The 22,348-nt window shown below is 43.9% G+C and overlaps 1 protein-coding gene across 1 annotated transcript in view; it reads left to right on the plus strand.

Moving 5' to 3' along the window:
• GAREM1 (GRB2 associated regulator of MAPK1 subtype 1) overlaps positions 1-17,968 on the plus strand; it is a 101,511-nt gene extending 83,543 nt beyond the window's left edge. Inside the window, exons 4-6 of the mRNA XM_050891360.1 lie at positions 5,054-6,232; positions 11,362-11,528; positions 14,802-17,968. Coding sequence (XP_050747317.1) covers positions 5,054-6,232; positions 11,362-11,528; positions 14,802-15,714 — 2,259 coding nt within the window. The 3' untranslated portion in view covers positions 15,715-17,968. The remainder of the gene's footprint in view (positions 1-5,053; positions 6,233-11,361; positions 11,529-14,801) is intronic.
• The last annotated feature ends 4,380 nt before the right edge of the window (positions 17,969-22,348 follow it).

The raw sequence follows: 22,348 nt of genomic DNA on the forward strand, positions 1-22,348 counted from the left end.
CCAAAAGAACATGTTTCCTAAATAATCATTCATCACTTTCCCAATGCCTGTCTTTTGCAGTAGATATAATTGGCTTCTGAATGTTACTGGATTGCGGGAGTCTTAAATTTAAAATGTTATAGTGACTTAACCCACTGCCATTTGGCAATATGTTTGATAAGGTCTCTGTAAGCCAGTAACCTTTCTGGTCAGCATCCCGGCATCAATAGTGAACAGTTAGTATGGATCAACATCTGGCAGTAGGGAGGTGGAGGGTGAGTACAGCATGGAGTAGGTTCTGGTTCTGTGGGTCCTCTGCGTTAGGAGTTGTTCAATTTGAGTATCTACTAGTGATTTCTAGATGGCTTTGGAGTATAGTGTGACAAGTACTGCCTCTTCCACAGAGCTGGGAGCACTGATTATTCTCACCTATTGACAGAAAGTGAAAACTGGCTGGGAAGGGCAAAAGAGGGATGAGGGGGAAGTAAAACTGCAGGAGTCATTGTTATAATGCATAATGCATCCTTGTTATAATGTGTAAAACAGAGAGAGCAACCGTGAAGATAAACGTGTTTGGGGAAGGAGTTATTTCAGAATGCTCCCAAGGCTAGTAGTTTAATAACTGGAGGAGACTTCATGTTTATCAGGTAATGACAGCAACTGGAGGTATGACGGTTACTGCTGCATGTTGTTGCACTGGAATTGTCCAGTGAAGAATTCCTGGTTTAAGTAGAAGATATGAGGAGGGAGTACACACAAAAAATTAAAACGCAAGGGCACAGTACCACTATGGAGATGTTTGAGGAAAATGTATTGTCCTGCCTTCCTTCCCCCCATTCCTTCAGCTGGTCTCAGCTTCCTACCAGCTGGAAGGTCTTCACACCTGAAGGTTCAAAACCGAAACTGGCAGAAGTCCCAAAGGAGGCAAGAGCATTGCTCGAGGGTGGGCAAAGCAGGAGGAGGGAAGTGAGCTGAAAGTGTGGGGCAGAGTGGAGCCGCACTGGAACCGGAGTCAGCCCTCCCGTGTATGTTATGCAGCTGAATGAAGGCTTCTCAGGTGCTTTCTGCCTTCTGTAGAGTTACCTGTTTTCCAGAATTATGAGGAGATCCTAACAGTTTGCCATAAATATATCGTTATTTCTGCATCAGTCTGTGTTCTGGACTACCTTAACTCTGCTGCTCTGAGATGGTGTGCTGCTGTCTTCTCTCCGTCATATACCAGTGATATGCCGTGTCACATGTGTGGGCTGGGACATGCCACTAGCAGTTCCAAGCGTCTGAAATAGTGTAGGGCTCTGCTACACCCTGCCAGTGATGTCGTAGCGGGAAGTGGAGGGTGCACGGGGCATGCTCTCAGTGGGGGTGTGAAGGAGCGTAGGGGTGCTTGCAGGTGCAAATCCTGTTGGGTCAGTGCTGGAAGCTTAGAGGGTAGAGGGAGCCGAGTCTGGCGTGGTGTTACCCATTCTGCCTTTTAGGAATAATTTATGATATGCACTTTCTCCCAGATCATGTTGTGTTTAAGCGTACTATTTGGTGTGAATCAAATGGGTTCTGAGGAGCTGCTGTGCTTGACTGATTCCCAGGCTGATGGGAGCCACGTGAAGTTCGCCAAAGGCAAGCGCAAAGCCCAACACCTGGGATGCCGCAAGCCCTGCGAGAAGCTGACGGGCTAGAAGGTGGCTCTGTGGAAAAAGTCTGAAGGGTACCTGGTAGACAGTAGTGGTGGTGTGGCGAAGGCGGCCAACAGCATATGGGGCTGAATTAGCAAGAGTGTAGCCAGCTGGTTGAGGTTGGTGATTATTCCCCGCCATTGGGCGTTTGTGATGCTACAGCTGGAGTATTGTTTCCAGTTTTGGAAATGGCTTTTTTCCAATAGCACGCTAATACAAGGAAGACATTGACATGTGGGAGCAAGTCCAGTATACTAAGATGGTCAGGGGGCTGTAGCAAACTACGTATTAGGAGAGGCAGGGAGAATTGGGTTTGTCCAGCCTTGAGAGGGCTGAGGGGACCTAGTGGGAGGGTCCGACAGACTCATCTGAGGTGCCCAGTGGGAGGATAAGAGGCAACAGGCACAAGTTGGAACATGAGAATTCCGCTCCAATTAAAAAAAAAAAAATTAATAAGTGGTTGAACACAGAAGGAGGTTGCCCAGAGAAAATGTGGATTCTCCATCTTTGGAGAAACTAAAAGTTTAACTGGACATGACCCTGAGCAGCCTGCTGTAACTACACCTGCTTTGAGGAGCAGATTAGACTAGATGACTCTGGGGGTCCTGTGCAACCTGGAGGATTCTGCAGGCCTCACCTGATGTCCTGTGGTAAAGTCCATGGCCCTATTTGTTGATGTTTTCCTAAGTTTTGTGGCCATTGATAAAGTGAAATGTTTGAGTGAACAAGACAGCAAGTTTGATTTTCATAGGTCATTGCTACAGGGACAAAGTAAAGGTCATTTAGCTATGTAATCTGAGAAACAAAAACTTAGAGATATCCATGCGTGAGTTTCTAGTTTATTTTAGAGTAATTGCTATGTATGGTATGAATGAGAGATATATTTGTTGCTAATGTCCTGGAACACATATTTACTTACCATATATGCTTTACAGATGTTAACTACCATGCAGTAATGAATGAATTCACCTAACACAAGAAGAGAGGAATTACCTTTCTTGACATTCAGAATTTAGATATTAAAATATACTTAGCCTGCTGAGGTGTACCAGCAGCCTTAAATTCACCATAGTAGGGTTTAATGGATAGGGATAAAGTGGTGCAGTCTTAAACTTTCAATTTAACTTTTTGATTTTTTTAATTACAGTTTTGGACAGCAGCTGATACCTTATATTTTCATTCAGAAAGAAGAGTGCAGAACAGTATTTTTCTCAGAGTGCCAAACTAGAACCGTGGTGTGATTTTTCTTTTGTTCCAGCACAGTAAAATTCAGCCTTATTTCACCTATTATTATCCTGTGACTATATTAAAAAAAAAAAAAGGAAAGAATATTTTCCACATTTTTTAATTGAGAGTAATTTTGTCTTTAAATATGCCTGTCGAATCTGAAAATCCATTTGCAATTTGGCTGGTTGAAATGGATGCCACTAATAAGCAGCTGCTTCGTGAGACCTTCGTTGCGAAGCTCGGCCAGTTAGTTACCTCTGTGGTTTCACATCTGAACCACTGTTTCCTTCTACAGTGGCTTGTTTGTTTGTGTATCACCAGGGAACTGTGGGGTGGCCAAGCAGGAGCTCCCACAGCCGTAGGTTGTGACACCTCCCTCGCTCCGGCCGGTGTCCCACAGGAAGCAAGAAAAAGCTGTAACCGTACCGTCTCAAGTTAAAATATCTGACAGCGTAGCTCGCGTTGTCCAAAGAAGCCATTTGTGGGGACTTGTCGATGCTAGAAACCGATATTCTTACAGAACATTCCCTCTCAGAAAGAGAAGGGGGGGATTGAACAGTACATGCACAGAGCCCTATGTGTCCTCAGCCCTTATCAGCTCCACCGAAGGCAGGGCTACGTGGCCGCAGCTCAAAAGCAGCGCTCTGTGGCGGTTTTAAGGAGAAACCAGCAATGAGCGTCACACCGGTGTTATCAGCAAAAAACCCGAGTGCTTTCCTTTCATGTGGTGGTGTTTCAAAATACTGTCTGGCCAGTGGTGTGAACTGTGAATGAGTATTACGTACCATAAATCCTAGTAGTTTCCTGGATTAGACGAATTAGTGTTTGTTTAGATAATTCAGGGCTTGAATGACTTCCTCTCCGGAAGCCCCGAGACTGAAGTGCTAAGGCGGCACACCTCGGCTGAGCCGCCTGTGCGTTTGCTCTGAAAGGCTTGCAGAAGATAACCACAACTTTATAAATACGGGTGAATTGCAGATCACGTCTTACAAGAGGAAGCGTTATTCACAGCACTTCTCAGTTATTAACTGATTGAAATTACAGCCTTGATTTCAGGCAATGGCTATTCTGTGATGATACCTGAGTTTGAAGCCTGGAATTTGAACTTCACACAGCTCTGTGAAGTCTTTAGGGGTTGCGGAGGTGAGGAAAGGATATACAATTTTAGCATATGTTTTCATTTGCAATTTTTTTAGTATGTTCAATATTTCCAAATAAAATGGTCTATAACAGGCCAGTAGTGTTTATCTGATGCACCTTCTTTTATGAGTAGGTATCTGCTGCTGCTGAGGAAGAGCTGGGTACTCTGAAAAGGGCTTTTCACATTAAACCACTCAAATACGAAGCAGAGGAATCTTGTCTATAAAGAGTTATTCCAGTCTCAAGGAAATAACTTCAGGAACAAATGAGCCTTGGACATCTGTTTTGCTTTTTTTTTTTTTCTTTCCAGTAGAATTTCCATATTCGAAAAGCACACACATGGCTGTGCATATGTTGTTTAATTTCTTAAATTGCAATTATGATCAAAAAATGAGGAAGGAAGTCTATGACTAGGAAAGCAAAGCAGAGGGGGAGTTAGGCATATAGGATAGACCGATATTCTTGACTTCTTCAGGGAATAGATGTCATCTGTCATTCCTTCTAGCCTGGAAGAGGTTATATCAAAGGGATATGCTTCATTCATAATGATGAGATCACCTTTTCTGCTCCCCAGGGAGCTGAAGATGGTGAAAGAAGAGGTTTGCTTCCCTCAAGAGCCTGGCAAATAAATTCTAGCAAACAGCAAAAAAAAAAAGGGGGGGGGGCGGGAAGAAGATACCCAAGGGAATCTAGACATGCTCTGTCATAGCTGTATGACACAAGTGGCTATTTGAATTGCTGGGATATGTGGATTTGTCCTTTCTTTAAAAATTGGTTGTGTTTGTTCTCATGCCTTCTTTGGCAGTTTCAGGTGGCTCTTTCCCCTCAAGTAAGATGCAGGAATGTGCAGAACAATAAAAAAAAGGTTACTTGGCCAAGCTTCAGGTTAAACACCTTGCACTTGACTACTCAGCTGTTCAAATAAAGTTAGTTTAGTTTCTCCCAATATATAGTCTTGTAAGTTCAGTCTTAATAGATTTGATATGAAGTATTATCTTCGGTGGGGGAAAAACAAATTTTTTATTATTATTTTGCAGGTGGCTTCAGGTGAATGCAATGAAGACACTGAGGTTTACAACATTACCCTTAGTACTGGGGATGAGCTCACTTTAATGGGGCAAGCAGAAATCCTTTATGCAAAATCTTCTAAGGAGAAGTCACGACTCAACACCATCTTCAAAAAAATCGGGAAACTTAATTCAATTAGTAAGCTAGGCAGAGGCAAAATGCCCTGCCTCATTTGCATGAACCACAGGACCAACGAAAGCATCAGTCTCCCCTTCCAGTGTAAGGGCAAGTTTAGCACCCGCAGCCCTCTGGAGGTGCAGATGCAAGAAGGTGAGCACACAATTCGCAATATAGTAGAAAAAACCAGGCTGCCCGTTAACGTGACCGTGCCGAGTCCTACACCAAGAAACCCTTATGACCTGCATTTTATCCGTGAAGGGCACAGGTACAAGTTTGTCAACATTCAAACCAAGACTGTGGTGGTTTGTTGCGTGCTTCGTGGCAACAAAATTATTCCCATGCATTTTCCCTTGCACTTGACGCTTCCAAAATTTACTCTACCCGACAGTCTGGTGAAGGGGGAGCTGTGGCACGAATCCCTCATCCAGCATTGGTTTAATATATGCCAGGAACAGTTTGACATAGATGAGTATTCCCGTGCCGTGCGAGATGTGAAAACTGACTGGAACGAAGACTGCAAGAGCCCAAAGAAGAGCCGATGCACAGGGCACAGCCACGTGCCGAACTCCCTCAGCTACGCGCGGGACGAGCTTACGCAGTCCTTCCACCGGCTTTCGGTGTGCGTCTATGGAAACAACTTGCATGGGAATAGTGAAGTGAACCTCCACGGCTGCAGGGACTTGTGTAACGAGTGGGCCCTGTTCTCTCACGATGCTCTTCAGTACCAGGAGTCTGGTGACAGTAGCAGCGATTACCTTTTTCCTGAAGTTAGTGAAGAATCGATGTTTCTGCCTACAAAACCAGAACTTCCTTACGAAGAGCTATGGTTGGACCAAGGGTCTGGAAAGGCTGGCGACCAGCCTCTTACTCGCTCACTAAGTGAGAAGAACAAATGTGACAACTACAGAGGGTCTTTCCGATCAAAGTGTGGTACCGCATCTCTTCCTGTGCCTGCAACTGTCGGAGCAACCACAAAATCTTCAGATGTTTCCCTACCTCCACCTCCAGTGCCTCCCAAATCAGAAGCAGTAAGTCAGGGTTATTTATGTTGGTTTGTTTCTTTTTTAGCTGGTGAAGAGTTTGCTTGGGGACTTTTTTAGGGAAGACTTGGCGGGGGGGCAAATGGAGGGCAAGGAAACGGTGAGACTTTGTGAGATGTGCAGCTTCAACTAGTTTCCTGCGAAGTGTAAGTTGTGTCCTAAAAATCACCACGTGTTTAATATGTTTAATATAACTGATCTAGTAGCTTAATCCTGATACTTTCAGGTGATATTTATTGGGGTTTTGTGCTCCCACAAACAAGGTCTAAGAATTGCTAGGTCACTTCCTTCCCTGGCTTTCCACATCATCTCTCCACGTGGCCTCCATGTTTTCTCATATTTTCTGTGGTCGAAGTGTGTGGGGCATGACCCCACTTGGAACTGCCTCGGATCACCTTAGTGTGTGCGTCTTCAATTAGCAGGTCCTGATGATGAGGACAGCTAGAATTTTTATGGATTTGAAGTGTTTGTTAATGAGAGATTGTCTTCTCTGTTACAAGTCTATGGCAGATTTTGAAGAATATTAAGTGTCGTTGACCTCACGGAAACTTTATCAAACTACACCTGAACCAATTGGTCTGTACTGCTTATTGAAAGAAAACATGTTTAAATAGGAACTTTGCAGAGTTGATAAATGAGCCTTCTAGAGGACTCAGTTTTAAACAGAGCATGTTTCCTGTCCTAAGGTTTCTAATGAAAACTCATGGGAGAAATCACTTCTCCAAACCTGAAATGTCATGGAGACTTCAGAGGCAAAAATAAAAATGTGTTTTATCCACAGGAGCTTATGTGGACTGGGTGGGAAATCCAACCATTACATGGTCTCTCGACATAGTCCTAAACATTATTTTTTAAAAAACATGAAGGAAAGAAGAAAACTTCCCCCAGGAAAGAGTGTCTAGGAATCTTTAGCAAAATTTAAATGATACATACTTACGTCACATGAATCTTGACAGATATTACAATTTAACAAACTAGTTTTGCAGGGGTTTTGCTGGAATTTAAATAAAGAAAATATTGTTTGATTTTCAAGTCCAATGATATTTTCAAGAGCATGGCTGCACGGTAAGATTAATCTAAGACCAAACAGCAGCAAACCATGGTGATTCCATCTCTTTCCTATTGCCGTCTAACAGTCCAGCAGTGTTGGCCATAGCCTTTTCATCATGAGCCAGGTCACAAGCTAAGCTGTTTGAAAGCTAAGTTGTGTTTATTTGTGCTGGGTTAGCCTGCAGCAGATTGCCGTAGGGATCCCCCTGGCCAGGCTGTGCAGCTGCTGGGGAGGTGTGCGGAGGAGAGGGGAGGAGAACGCCAGTGCGGGCACGAAATGCACAACTGCAGCCCTTTGACCGTGCCACCAAAACTTCCCCAAAAAGCAGCCGCAGCAGCTTCAGCAGAGACAGGAAAGTCAAGACGTTACGTCTTCTTAGCATAGAGTGTTTATGTGTAATGCCTTAAGTGCAGGAACCCAAGAGCACTTCCTTGCCTCTGAGGTCAGGTATGCACTGATGCTTTGTCCAGACTCTCTTGGACAAGTGCCCAGCAGCACCATATCGGGATGAGGTTCCCTGGCAGCCTACGCTGATGTAAACCGGCGTGGGACTGGTCCCACCCTCCTCCTCCTCCTCCTCCTTTCCCAGCCACGTGGTCCTGGCTCCTCTTTCATGCTGGCTCTGGCACTCTTGCGCCTGGGCAGGCAGCCAGGTCTGGATCTGGAAAATGATTAGTTTCCTGCTGATTTCTGCGAGCTGAACTGCTTCAGCGCCGGGTCAAAGGAGCGCCAGAGCCAGTGCTGGGGAGCAGGCGGGAGGGCGAGGGGGCAGTGGGGGGAGGAAGGCTGCCCCCGCAGCCAGGTGAGGGCAGCCCTTCTGGCAGCGGGGTGCCAGCCCCCCGGGTCATGCCTGAGGCGTGGGTGATGGGATGCTGTGAGAACTGTGGAGCACCTGCACAGCATCGGTGTGGACCCTCACACTCGGGGAAACCTCATGGTATAGCGACTCCCTTCTGGGGGCAGCAGGGTAGCGTTTGGGATAGATACGTATGTTGCCTTCTAAGGTCATTTTGAAAAGTGTGCGATTTTGTCATGTGTGTCTTACGTTCCTGAGGTAATGTGTGAGTGCTGTCAGCAATTTCGGTATTGCTTTCTAGCTATGTAGGAGAAGTAATTTCTGCTAAAGATATTAGCTTGCATTTAGAGGTGGGCAGGGGGTATAACTCCATAAAAAATAAAATAAAAAGCCTACATCTCCATAGATGATAATAATTTAGGCTCGGTCTTGTGGCTTCCTGAAACAGCTTTGGAATGAGTATCAGTGACCTACTGAATTCATCAGTGGGCTGGGGCCGAGGAGATGTTTGCATGGTTTCCATGTAGGGTATTTATAGAATAAGTAGATCTCAGGAGCTGCTGATGAACATGCGGTTTAGTCATCGCTCCCTCTAGAATGATATTCCGTAGCGTTTCTGTATAAAGGTTGGCTGGCAATTGTATTTTTGCATGTACTAAATTTAAAATGTGTGTATAGGAGCTGTTTGCAGGAGAGAAAAGGACATTTGGGTATTTCAGAAGCTGTTCTGGTTTTCTTCTCTCCAGCAGATGAAGCATTCTGATATATCGCGTATTTTCTAAATACCTTTCAGAAAATCAAAGTAGCATGAAGGCAGAACGGGGGGGGGGGGACACACAGATCTCTGAATTAGGGCCTGTAAGTTAGAAATTGCTTCAGTCCCCAAACACTAATTTGCATAAAATCAGAGGCTGTTTTCCTGATTGATTTAAAGCACGTCCCTGATGGAGTGTGCTGGAAGTTCAGGCTCCCGTTGGCAAGGAGCGTTGAACTGCTTTGCATTACGCTCGCAGTCATGCCGGCGACAGGGTGGGTTTTATCCAGGCGGCCTCGGAAGCAGTCACTGCGATGGGCACCTGCAATGCCTGGATTCAGGAGTGGCACCCCAGGGCCCAGGGGGTGCTGGCGGGACTTGGGCTGGCACCAAGGAAAAGGAACAGAGGTCTTAAAGTCCACCTCACACCATCAGAAAGGGGTCACTATCCTTGGGTCACGAGAAGAAGTGCTGGAGCGTGGGAGGGCTCAGACGATGACGAATAAAAGTCCTGAGACATGCAGTGCAAATGCACTTTATCGGTATCTGGCAGCCGTATGGCATCTAGTGCGTCTGGGCGAAAGAGTATTTCCTACTAACAGCAGCAGCCATTGAGGGATTGTCATGTCGTACCGTGGCGGTTCCCCTCCTCTCCCGCATTTATTTCATTGCTGTTCGCTTGGGCCAAGTGAGGGTAGCTCTCCTCTGAAGTTTCCCCTTGCTCTTGTCAGTTTAATCTGCAAAATCTCTCCTTTTTATTCCTCTGCTGGGTTTCCCGAGGGCTGTGTCTGGCAGCTGTAATCACGGTCTTGTGACAGGGACCAACTGGGACTGCAAACTAGTATTATTTATGGCCTCGTTCTGATCTGCCATCTAGGTCAGCAAGGGAGCTTGGCATAGTTTGTTGTGCCAGCACCTTTGAATGCCGGCAGTCTTCCCAGGAAAGAATCCCTTTAACCCCTTGACCGTGTGCTGTGCTCCAAGAGTTCCCCTGAATGGTCTCTCTAACCCCATGGGTATATATTCAGTAGCATGCAGTGTTAACTTTGCCAAGTCTGACTTGGGGGGGGGGGGGGAAATTAAGTCCTTAGGCATCCTTGGGGCACAGCACTAAAATGGTTGAAGAGTTTTATGCCTGAATTCAATAACAAACATGAATAAAATTGATTCTTTTTTTTTCTTGAAAGAGCAAATAAGAACCCTTAGAGCAAGATTTATTTCAGTGTTTTATGCTGTCGGGCATTTCCTGTAATTTTGACTTGTTTTGAATTAGGGAAAAAATGTACTACAGTGTCCTAGTCCCCAATTTTCCATTTCACAAAAGTACTAAATGGGTCATTGCATTTTGAAAGCACTGAAGTGGATTGCAAAAGGTTCCACATTTATTTTGTTTTTAAATAAATTAAATCACTTTAATTGCTAATTATGTGTTGCAGAACTGCTAAGATAACTTTTAGTTCTGCAGTGTTGTTAAATTTAAAAATAAACTATAACTTTCAAACACAAAGAGAATTTCCCATTTCTGGTGTATCTGAGACTATTTCAGACAAGGAGAACGTAGAGGTCTCCTCCTGCCCAGCGGGAGGTGGTGAGTCCTTAAAAATCCTGCCTAGCAGCCTGATTTTCAGTAGCTTGCTCACCTCTAGCCCTACTGAACAAAGTTTCTCTCCCAAATATGTACTGATGAGATTAAGGTCTTAATTCCATCATTTTTTCTATGGGGATGGATCCTGATATTTTGCTCCTACCTAGGCAGACCAAACTAAATTTCAGATAAGCAGTGCTACAGTCATGTGTTTTAAGCTGCAAAGTTGGTTGGCTGCAAAAAGTAGACCTATTGGCTGGGTGCATTGTTTGAACAGGCTCTTCTGCCCACACCTTTCAACTTGTACGTTTTGTAGTTAACCTTATCCTGGACTGCTTTGGCAGCTACAGAAGGACTGAAGCTCCAGGTTTGTATCCCAGCACCTGGTAAATACGAGATACATGTACTATTCCTGGGGGAGGAAGGCTGGGAATTATCCTAGAGCTGGATGGCTGAGTATCACTGGTGAAGTATGTCAGGAAACATCAAAGTCTGTTGAGACCTTTTCATTACGTAAGCTTGGTTTATTACATCTAAATAAACAACACTAATGAAGTTTAAGCCTAATGAATTGCTCCTTAGAAAATGTAAAATATCTGGAACAGCCTGTCTGATTTTGTATGTTACTGGAAGGTTCTTTCACATCGTTTCATTGCTGCTACTTTTTAAATGAGTGGATATCAAACTACTGAAAAGCACCCTAAAAAAAGATTGCTAGTAGCTCTACTGGTAGCAAGGTGTTCTTTTGGACTTCTTTATGACAGCCACATACTGTTGCAGATGTATATACTTACCGTCATTTTTCTCTTCTCTTCCCTTTTTAATTATTTCCTTTCACAGAATAAGGCAGAACCAGATGTGTTTCATCTGGTTGAGAGTGCTGTTGCCCAGATTTTCTCGCTGCTTACTTACATGTGCTTCTTTTGTACAGGTAAAAGAGGAATGCAGGCTCCTGAATGCTCCCCCTGTCCCACCACGGAGTTCAAAGCCGTCCTCTACCAGTCCTTCCATCCCTCCTCGTACAGTCAAACCTGCACGACAGCAGACCCGCTCTCCTAGCCCTACTCTGTCCTACTACTCTTCGGGACTGCACAACATGTATGTGTTTGAGGTGTGAGAGCCCCATGCTAGCTCTTCTTGAGAAAGTTAAATGTAGCAGTATTCTTTTTGAAGGTGCTTGTTTATAAAGGCATGGTACTGTGTCAGAGTTGCTGACTTTTTGTGAAATGGGCTAACCTGTCAAGTTATTTTTAAAGATTCAAGAGGAAGCAAGGCTCCAGCAGAAACTATGTTTTACTAGATAGGACATAGCAATTTATATTAAATACGTGCACGTATTGCTATAGGTAATCTCACTGTAATGTGGCACTGGCTGTCTAAATGGAAAATCCCGTACAGTTCTGTATAATTCTTGAAAGGCTTGAATCTTCAAACCAGAACATCTCAAAGCTACTTTTCAGGTGGGATTTCGGTGCTCTATGCATGCAGTGCAGCCAGCTCTGATAAGTGGGGGCACAAAAGGGGCGTGGTAATCCAGAAATGTGTTGTGCCGACTATATGGGAACCTACGGGGTGGGTGTGATGGAGAACAGAGAGGCCAGCAGACATCACTGAGTGCAAAGTGAGGTGTAGCGGAAGGGGGCCAGGCAGCTTCCATATCAAACCCACTTCAGCACAAACCTAACCCACAAACTTGAAAATCCACTCAGACTAGTCAAAAGTTGACAGTAAATTTTGAATTATGTAGCTGCATATCTTTTCCTAGCAATGCAGTGTTCTTCCTTTGGCTTTAGAAAGTGTATACACCTTTTGAAGTTTCACCTCCTTTTTGCCCTGAATGTCTTGTTGCCATTATTTTTGGTATCTCTTCAATGACAAGATGCTGCCTGTCTGGATATTACAAATTGATCTGAAACACCACTGAAATAATTTCAGCCTAGATGCAATTGGCATAATAACTTATGCTGGAATTGCCTTTCTAAGCCATACTGCACATTTGCAGCTTAGTGTTGTGTATCTGGCAATGATCACTCTAGATCAAGGCTGCTCGTTTGTTTTTATGAAAGCCTGTTGGGTAGTTCTGTCAAGGTCTACTCCACAGGAGGCTGAGCACAAGACCTCCCAGCATTTGGGGCCCACCAAATGCTGCTTTCTCTCTTTGTAGCTAAGAATACATCTGCCTCCCAAGAAACCAGGAAAACAGTGAGAAGTGAAGTTTCTCAGGAATGCAGGTGGTATTATTTGCCTTGAACTTCACAATATTTGTATGAAATTCATCTCCAGCTTGGGTCCAGACCAGATATCTCCATTTTGGTAGAATTGACCTAGTGCTGCAGAGGAAGCTGCTAGAAAATTGGCAATGTGTGGAGTAACCAGATTGCTGGTGAAGTTGCTTTTCGAGTCTTGCCATTTTTATCAATGATCTTATTTTCTGGATAGTGAAGGGTTGCAGACAATATTTTAAACACAAACCCAATATGATTTGTCCTTATCTGCCTATGAAAATGCCTGATGCCTGACTTCAGCTGTATTTGAGGTTTCTCTTGCATCCTTTGGCACTGAGTCTCAATGAGTTAATTTTGGTGGAGGACGAATAAGGAAGCACTTTGAAAATGTTACTTTATCAGTTTTCAGTAATTCCGTTAATCTTTTAAATCATTAAATGTTCCCATTTCTAATATTGAATTAGAGAACAGAAACAGGATCAATCAATTTAATTCCTCTGTATGGTTAGTCATTTACAACGCCTCACTAACTGTCTTCTCTGAATTAGAGCAGCCTTGGTTTGTGAAAAATGCTTTGCACTGTGTACATTACACCAGTTGGCCTTTAAGCAGCCAGAAATGACCAGGTGACAGTGTATCCTTGTTGAGGGGGAAAAAAGACATCTCTGCTATTGTAAACATCCAACTGCTTTAACTGGCAGACTTGTATTAGTGACATAAACAGGAAAAAAGAAAAGTTTGGAGGGCATGGAGTGGAGACCAAGGGATGGTTAGATAAGAGGGAAACTGCATCTGTTGGGGCTGAGTTTTATAACTAATTTTCCAGTGATATAGATTAGAGCTGCTTTTACGCATCTGTGCTTTGTCTTTGAGCTGGGCAAGTCCAGGTTGGCTTCCTCTCTGACTCACTGTAAGCGCACGGGGAACTAATTTTGTGTCAATCCATTCAAAACTATGCTGGTTTTTTTGAAAGCTGCTGCCCTCCTCAAGCAGTTTTCACTGAGCTGTCACAGAATGACTACCGAGTTTCTTTCTTGAGTAGTTAGTTTCCAGGAGAGAGAGGTGAGTAATTAAAACATTTTTTTCAACTGTTTGTTTCCGTCTGTTGTGTTAAGTAAGGATTTTATAAATCTGTTAATTGTTTTTCCAGCGTTCTGGCTTAGTTGGCCAGAATTCCAAAGATCAACCCAATCCTTCAGACTTTCTTTTAGAAAGTGGCATAAAAGTGGCAAACATTTGCTTTTGATAACAGATTGCATGCTTTTGTTGGCATCTATGTCCCTTGGGAACACCTGGATATAAACTATCAGTTTCCTCGGACAGGCTGAGCTTAGTTTACCACCTGGAAGTAGGTCAGAGTAACTTTCCTTCGGTGCCTTTGAAAAGCAAGTGTTTCTTGTCATAGCTTTTTAAGGATATGGACACACAAACAAGTTAGTGTGGCGTAAGCTTAAAGCCTGATACATCAACACATACAGCTAGGTCTTCTTACCCTTCCAGGTAGAACTCTTCCTTTGGCAGTAACCATTAACTTATTCTATGTTATTGTACTGTGCACGGGTGCAGTTTTTGCACTGGTGACCAGTGGGGAAGGATCCTGTGCGCCATGCACGTGCAAGTGCCGTAACAAATGAAAATATTGGCTCCAAAAGGGCTTGTGGTCATCTCCTTATGTCAGTCAAGCTTGGGTCTAGTGCAATGGTGACCTGCCCCTGTTACGAGCTTTTGCGTGCCATGACACATCCGTGGTATATAAATATAAAATACAGGATTAGAACATCTTCTAGTATATGTGAGGCTGTTCCTTTTCCATGGTGGTGTCCCTCAGGAATTTGACAGTGGAAAAACTGAGTATTCGGGAGGTGACACAGAACTGAATTGAGACATCTACTTTTTTACGAGCTTGAAAAACCAAGACATGAGGCTTTTGGGTATATCAGCATCTTGTCAGGCTTGTAGAAGGAGTAAAAGAACTGTCAATGCATTATTCAAACGTGTTGTTAATTCAAATCTGAAAAGTTCTGCCGGAGGAAAGAAGATTCTTTCCTTGTGACAGCCACCCTCTGACTCTGTCAGATGATTTATGAATTTATTCAAATGCCACATTTTTCATACTAATGACATCCTTTCTGCTTTGTTCCTTAAGCAATGTCACAGAGAGCGACAACACCAATCCAACTGAGAGCACACCTGTTTCCTGCTACCCTTGTAATATGATGAAAACCGAATCCAAAGAGCCTGAGAGCACGATGCCTTTGGGAAGCCCCTCAGCTGAAGCTCTGCCTTCGCGGTTATCTTGGCCAAACCATTTTTCAGGAACTGCGGAAGGCCTGAACAGGAGTGATTTCCTGCTTGATCCAAGCAGGAGCTACAGTTACCCCAGACAGAAGACTCCAGGTACGCCAAAGAGAAACTGTCCAGCACCTTTGACTTTCGACTTCGATGGGTGTGAGCTCCCAGCGGGGTACTCCCCGCTGACCCCAGCAGAGTTCAGGAACACCATCTCTAGCTGTCCAAAGTCGGCAAGTTACTCTCTGGACTGCACTGATGAGAAAACTCTGGGAGTCAGCAACGCAAAGCAGAGCCATTCGTGTCCTGCCTTACCTCCTCGGGCACCGAAGTCAAGTGAAGAGAAAACAGTTACAGACATTGGTCCCTTGCCGCTGAAAATAGATGGTGCCGAGGAGGAGTTGAAAACTGGTTCTCCAGAACTCTTGGAAGATCAGTATCTCGTTAAAAAGGGCATGCAGGATACATACTCTGTATCTTATCCCTTCTCGTCTCCCCTCCACCTCCAGTTAGCACCAAGATCTTGTGGGGACGGCTCTCCCTGGCAGCCACCCACGGACCTTTCTGGACTCTCGATAGAGGAAGTGTCTAAATCGCTGAGGTTTATTGGTCTGTCAGAAGATGTCATATCATTTTTTGTTACAGAGAAGATTGATGGCAATTTACTGGTTCAGCTTACGGAAGAAATCCTGTCAGAAGACTTTAAGCTAAGCAAATTGCAGGTTAAGAAAATACTACAGTTCATTAATGGCTGGCGGCCCAAGATGTGATGCCAACTAGTTATTAGTGAAACTGTACGAGATGTGCTCGATGCACTTCAGCTAATACATCACTTCCTGTTTTTTGCACTAAAAGCCCTTCCTGTAAATAGTAGTAGAAAAATTCTTACTATGCAGATAAACATTTTTCAGTGGTGAACAGATTTTAATTTTTTTTTTTTTTTGTATGTCAATAATAAAGGTAGAGAATCTGCAGAGGTGTGCCTTGTGCATCCCTGAACATTCAACAGCTGCTAAAAACTGGACACTAAGGGAACTTTCACTCCGTAGTCTGTTAAGACTTAGTCGTATTTATTACTGAACAATTTGATGCTGAAAGACACACACTGATCCAGTTTACAGTTTTGTGTTAACTGCAAAAAAGAATTTATTTCTTATGGGATTATTTCTGTTCAAATAATATTTGGCAACATGCTGTGACTTTCTTCCATTTCTGTTAACAAAAAGCATGTTCAGATATACAAAAATACTGTTTTGACACTACATCTGAAAATGTTAAGAATTGCTGTGAAGTGCCACTAACACGCTATTCTTGCAGCATATTTTTATTAACAGTATCTTCCTGACTACCTGTAATGTGGATACATTTTCCATGTTACTTTGAGCAAAAAGAGTTAAATGTTTTTAAAACAAGAGTCTTGCTTAGCTCATTGCCCAGAGGGGAGGGAGAAGGGGGATTTTCCTACTGAGCCACTCTGCCCTGGCCAATTAAAAGTTTATGACCTGTAGATTTCAAAAGTTGCTTTTGTAGTCGGATGGCTGGAGTAAGGAGCATGACTTCTGGTCGTGCCGCTTTCTCATGGGAAAGGCAGTTCAGTGCACAGACTCTTCTCTCGGCAGATCCTGCCTGCCGCAGTAGCCTGCTAGCACAGCCCTTGCAATAGCCTTGCTCTGGCGAAACACAACCCTTATGTTTCCTCTGCTGCTGTTACGATCGTCTGAAAATGTGCTCGATGTGCTATCCTGTTCCTGCAGTCGGATCTGTGTGGGAAGGTGATAGTACTCCGGTAGGATGCCTTTGAAATAAAACATTAGCGAGGTGGGAGGGAACAGAAACAGCACATGGCATGCTGGTAAGAAGAGGCCAAGTGAGGTTTTGGGCCATGCCGCGGGAAATGCTTGTGATGTTTTAAGTTCACCTGTCTTGCTTGCAGTGGGCTAGGAGGATGTGGGTGTCAAAGTAGGAGGGACTGTAGCATCATAAGGTGTGCTAATTCAGTTGCCCAGCTGCAAGAACTCACTGCAATAGATGTCACATGGAAGTAGCAGTCAAAAGGGAGCACAGAGATGGGAAGGGGGCATTAGTCTGCCCCTGGAGACTTTTCAAATTTAACTGCTCAGAAGGCTAGAAATAGGATTAACTTTGGATAGTCCGTTGCTGATTTCTTGTAGTTGGCAGAGCTCTCTGAAATGTGTCTAAATAACCCCAGGATCCCCTGCCTTTGTAGTATTGAATGCAAGGATCTATGGAGATCCTCAGGAAACAGTCTGTGGTGTCCATCCTCAGCAAGTGTGTGTGCCCAGGGTCCTCAGGTGGTCAGAGCCAGGGATGCCGGAGCAGCTTCACCTTCACCTGCTGCTGAGCAGAGCCCTAGCCAGGGTGACACCGTCACCTGCCTTTGTTACCTTTTTGAAGTACAAAAAATCTCTCCTTCTCCATTGTAGGGCACATAGCGGGAGCATCAAGAGAAAATACAGAGCAGGGACAAAAATGGGAGGCTGATTTTGCCTGTTTTCTCAACCATATTGACTCATTAAAAAGAATTTATTTGCAAATGGAGTTTTCTGTTGCCTGGGCAAATTTCATGTCATGTCTCCATGCCAAAGCCAAGATGCATCATTTATATTGCAATAATGCAAACCAGCAGTTCCCAACCAGAGAGCGAAGCCCAATTGATGTGGGTACTAGAAAGCAGTGAGCCAAAAAATATCCCGGTAGAAAAACCCCAAGAGTTCATAATCCTACTCTTTTTCTTAATGTATTGACTTTTAGCAACAGATCAATAGCTTTCTCCGGATGCTTTTTAATTAGCGTCCTAAAATATTTTAGCTGCAAGTAAGACTAAACCAAATTCAAGTACTATTCAGATGTGTATGCTTGTTGGTAGGCACGTGCAAGTTGAAGTCAATTCCATTTTAACCCTCGCGATGTCAAATGAGCATTCAAATTTGAAAGGGCCAAGTTTTAAATGTCAGGTACTTCTCTTTGTTTTGCTTGGCTTGCTAATTCCAGGTAAAAAAAGTAAAATATATCCTCTCAAAAAAAAAAAAAAAAAAAAAAGAGGAGATTGCAGTCTTGGTAATATTAACATTAAATATTGCTAATGCCCCCAGGATATTAACATCCCCGAGAGAATAGTGTTCTTTGACTATGGATGGACACCTATTCTGTTATCTCTGCTTACCTGCTTGGAATGTTTTTTCTTGCAGGCAGCCTGGTGGAATTTGCATTCATGAGTGTGCTGCATTAACGTTTCATATGCATAGACCAAAATACAACTGGCCTGTTGGAAGGCCCAGAAATGTGCAATCATTTCAGAAGCAGAGCTTGCATGCAAAAGTACAGCTAAAACCTCTAACTGCAATACCTTTCTATCGATGTCCTTCCAGTTGTTTTGTTCTGGCTTGGCACTGCTTACTTATCTTTATGCATAATATGTTAGCATTTGACCTTTTCTTTTGCCCTTAGCTGCCCATCATCTTAATTTTCCAAGCCTTTTTTAGCAATTTAGGTGTTCCTAACCTTTGCATTGTGTGAATCATATAACTGCAGCGGCGAGCTACCTGCTGTGATGCCCAGGCTGGACTGAAGCATCTGCTCTGGTGAAATCAGGAGAGTGATGAGCAAACCAGGCAGCTGGAGTGTGGTGGCTTGGCCTCTCCACCGCTGTGTAGGTAGCCAGGCTATGGCAGCACTGATGCCCATGAGATCTAATTTATTTGCTTTCCTCTTGAGCTTCGCTGCTGTGCTGTTAGGGGGTCAGGACCGTCCTTGGCGCTGTAGAAGGCAGTCTCAACAGGGCAGACCAATGTGAACGCATCGGTCTCACGGGAAGTCCCTGGCAATAAAGGGATGATGGCATCTTTGAAATGGGGCAGGAGCAGAGGAGAGCTTCAGGCCTTAGCAGAGAACCACGCAGCCTCTTTAGAAGAATGGGGTGTAAAACCTGGAGACTTAAATCTGTAAAAGGTTACAAAATGCTGCACTGCTTATGGTACTTTGAGATGGAGGGTTACTTTAATGTTCCCACTGGGATTAGGAAGTCTCTGAAAGCTCTGGGGAATATCCCTGTGATATGAACTTTCTACCAGCTGATGTGAATAGGAGGAAACAGCACTCAGCGTTGGATAGGACTTGCAAACCATACTAGCAAACCAAGCGGCACCGGGGCAGGGGCACTCTCTCACGGGAGTCCCTTGCTGCTGAACTGTTGATATGGGCTCTTGCCTGGTTTGGTGCAACCCAACCAGCCTGTGCAATGGGTGATCCCAGACAACTCCCAAGCACAGCTCGGAGGTTAGCAATGGGGGAAACCAGCCTGGTTTTGGAGGGTAATGGAGTTCAACCATGTTGATGCGAGCTGTGTTGGTTGTCCTTGGGGCCTGAGAGCAGGTGCTGGCCCATGTTGTCTACTAACAGAGATGTAGCCATTGAGTTCAGACAACACGTGTTGTGCCAGAGTGGGCCTAAAATCTCTTACTTTTTGGAGGCAGTCTACTAAAATAGGCCAGTCTAACCTTGGATTTCTTTCCTCAGATTAAATAAATGTAAGGCCTCTGGTGCTTATTTAGTTATCAGTGTCTGAAGTTGTGTGTTATCCTCGGGGGTTTTGTTTGTCTGGGGGTTTTGGTAGCAAAAAATCTGGCATGTCATTCTGTATGGAGCTGTCTCTTTGTCCTGCACCAGGAAACATCCTTTCTATGCAACAGTCGCATGGTGGCACAAGGACTGATGCTGCCTTCAGCGGTGAAAGCTGGATTCTGGCATGGGGGCTTTTCTGGAGGTGGACACAGAATTAGCCAGGAGAGGGGTGGGGAGGAAACGTGAGGGGAAATGCTGGTTTCCTTTAAACACTCGTTGTGCCTAGGATTAAGGTTCTTTGTATTGCTGTCTGGCTGGCTAACCAAAGCTGTATTGAAATCAACTCAAAGTGCATATTTGCGTTCTTATTCTTGTCATATTGTAAAAATTGCCTATGGCTAGAAACTTAGAGACAGCAAATATTTGGTCCATCCAAAATTAGAAGGAAAATGCATTTTGAAGTGTTCTTTGCAGCTAGAAGCAAGGGTTTGAAGTAACTGTGTATTACACAGGGTTTTTTCCAATACAACAGTTTTACTTGCCACTTTAATGGACTTTATTCCACAACAACAACTTCAAAAGAAACAGCATAAATAGCGATGCTGTCTCAAAACCCACCGTGTTTCAAATCTGTCTATAAATACTTGAAGTGTTTTCTCCTATGTCATCTTCTTGAATCAGCTCCTTGATTGTCTCCCCACTAAATAAAGCGTGCTGGCACCAGGTACTTGCGTGCTGTCCAGCGGGGTGCCTGCCTGCAACGCAGGTCAGCAAAGTCCTGCCTGCAGGCCAGGCAGGGGGTACACCACACTACTTAAAAGCCGAACACCAGCCCTATGTGAAAGGACTAGGGCTTAGCCCAGCTCTCCTGGCTCCTCTTTTTGATGCTCTGAAATTGCAGCATTCCTGTGTACAAGCTAGAAGGTACGAATGAAATCTTGATCGAAGTGAGGGATCGTCCTTTTTATTCGTGGTATTAGGGACGGCAGGGCAGTAGGGAAATGCAGGCCCCTTGTTGAGACCTAGCAATAAATGACTCTTCCTTTGTTGTGTCTTAAACTCCTAATAGTCCAGGAGTTGGTCAGACTTTACCATTTTTGTGCATAATAACCAAATTTTCAGTGTGAAAATCTGCAGAGTGATTCTCTTGACTTGGACAATCTTCTGAATTATATTAAAAATATCTGTTAGTTCTTAGCTCTTTAGCTTCACTTTGGGTAGGTCAAAAAAGTAACACTTGGGAAAAACAAGAGAAAGCCCCAAAACTTTGACTTAGTACATTTCCGTTATAAAACGAAGCATGGTTTTTGTGGAATTCTGTGCTGTTTTGGGCTTTTGTGTAAAAGGCTGAAGGCAGATTATTATTTAAACCAGGTGCAAATAAATATCTCTGTAATGTATATGAACAAATTTAAACCGCGTATTGTAAGTATATAAACTGTATATTAAAGACACTATTTTCATGATATTTCAAACGTGTACAGAATTTGTTGTACTAAATTGGTTGGGTTGCACGTATTATATAAAATGGTTGGTTTTCATTTAGTAATTTCACTGACTTACCCTCTTGCTCATCTCAGTATAATTCAGAAATAAGCACTTCCCAAATAGTGAATTGACAAAGTAAGATTGGGATAATTGAGAGGAGCAATCAGGCTTTTGCATTTAACCTCTCAAGACGCATTACTTTTCCCTGTCTTGTAATTTCACTTGATCCCCTTCAGCAAGAGTATCGAGCTGTGTGTTCCCCAAAGAATTGTTGCCAGACAGCGTTCCTGTCTCCAGCAGACATTCACCTAAAACATTATTTTCCCGAGCCCTCAGCCTATTATCTTTTAGCGAAATGTATTCAATTATAATTTGGATATGCTTTTAAGCGCAAGACCACGCACAAGTATTTCTGCTTTGCGGAAAGTCTCTGAAGCATTTATTGGGTGAGGAGAAAATTAGAGACAAAACAAGTTGTGCTCTAGGTTGCCTGTTCGCTTTTCCTCTGTTCCTGGCAATAGGGGGAAATGTCAGCTCTACAACCATCCACATGTCATGCAGATAAGTTGCTGTTGTGCCAAATTCCCCTTGGGTGGAAGCTTCGTTCGCTGATACTAGGCCAAAAGAAAGTTTACTCCAGCACAACAGTAGTTGTGGAGGGTTTTATGGAGAGACTCGTTAATATATGTTTATGAGAAATAAAGCAGGGCGGAATCTGCCACAGTGGTTGCCATTGGATTTGAGACAGATGGGGTTTACTTGCCCCCAGCCCTCACATCCGAGAGAGGGGAGAAGCGTGTCTAGAGGCAGAATGTGTGTTGTGGGGGGAGGGTGAACAGAGAGAAGAAAAATTGCTTTCACAAGTTAAGAAGAATCTCATTCACTGTGAGCAGGGCTGTCTAGGGCACATCTCTGCTCCGCTCTCCAAAGAGGGGAAAGAAAAATATTTAATTTTTTGAATGCTCCAGTTGGTCAGGTCCAGGCTGAGCAAAAGGGTCTGCAGGAAAGCATTTGATGCAGGAAGGGGAAGGGAAGGGCAGGGCTATAGCCCAAGTCAAAATGTGGCCATCTCACTATCAGGAAAGTGCTTTTTCTAGGGCAGGCATTTTCTGTTTACGTGTATTATAGTAGTCATCGAGCCTGACACATATATCTCGTGTTTGACTGTAGTCACTATGGCTACCTATAAATAAGAAAGGAATAGAGGCAGGGGAAGGACCTGAAAATGCAGCTCTCATCTCTTCAGGAAGTGCAAGCTTAACGTTCGTGGACGTGCCGCTTCTCTTGGTGTGATACATTCGCTAATTAGAGCTCCCCTAGATCTGTTATGTGTGT

This window comes from Gymnogyps californianus, chromosome 2 (genome assembly GCF_018139145.2).
Source record: "Gymnogyps californianus isolate 813 chromosome 2, ASM1813914v2, whole genome shotgun sequence".
NCBI classification, from domain to species: Eukaryota; Metazoa; Chordata; class Aves; order Accipitriformes; family Cathartidae; genus Gymnogyps; species Gymnogyps californianus.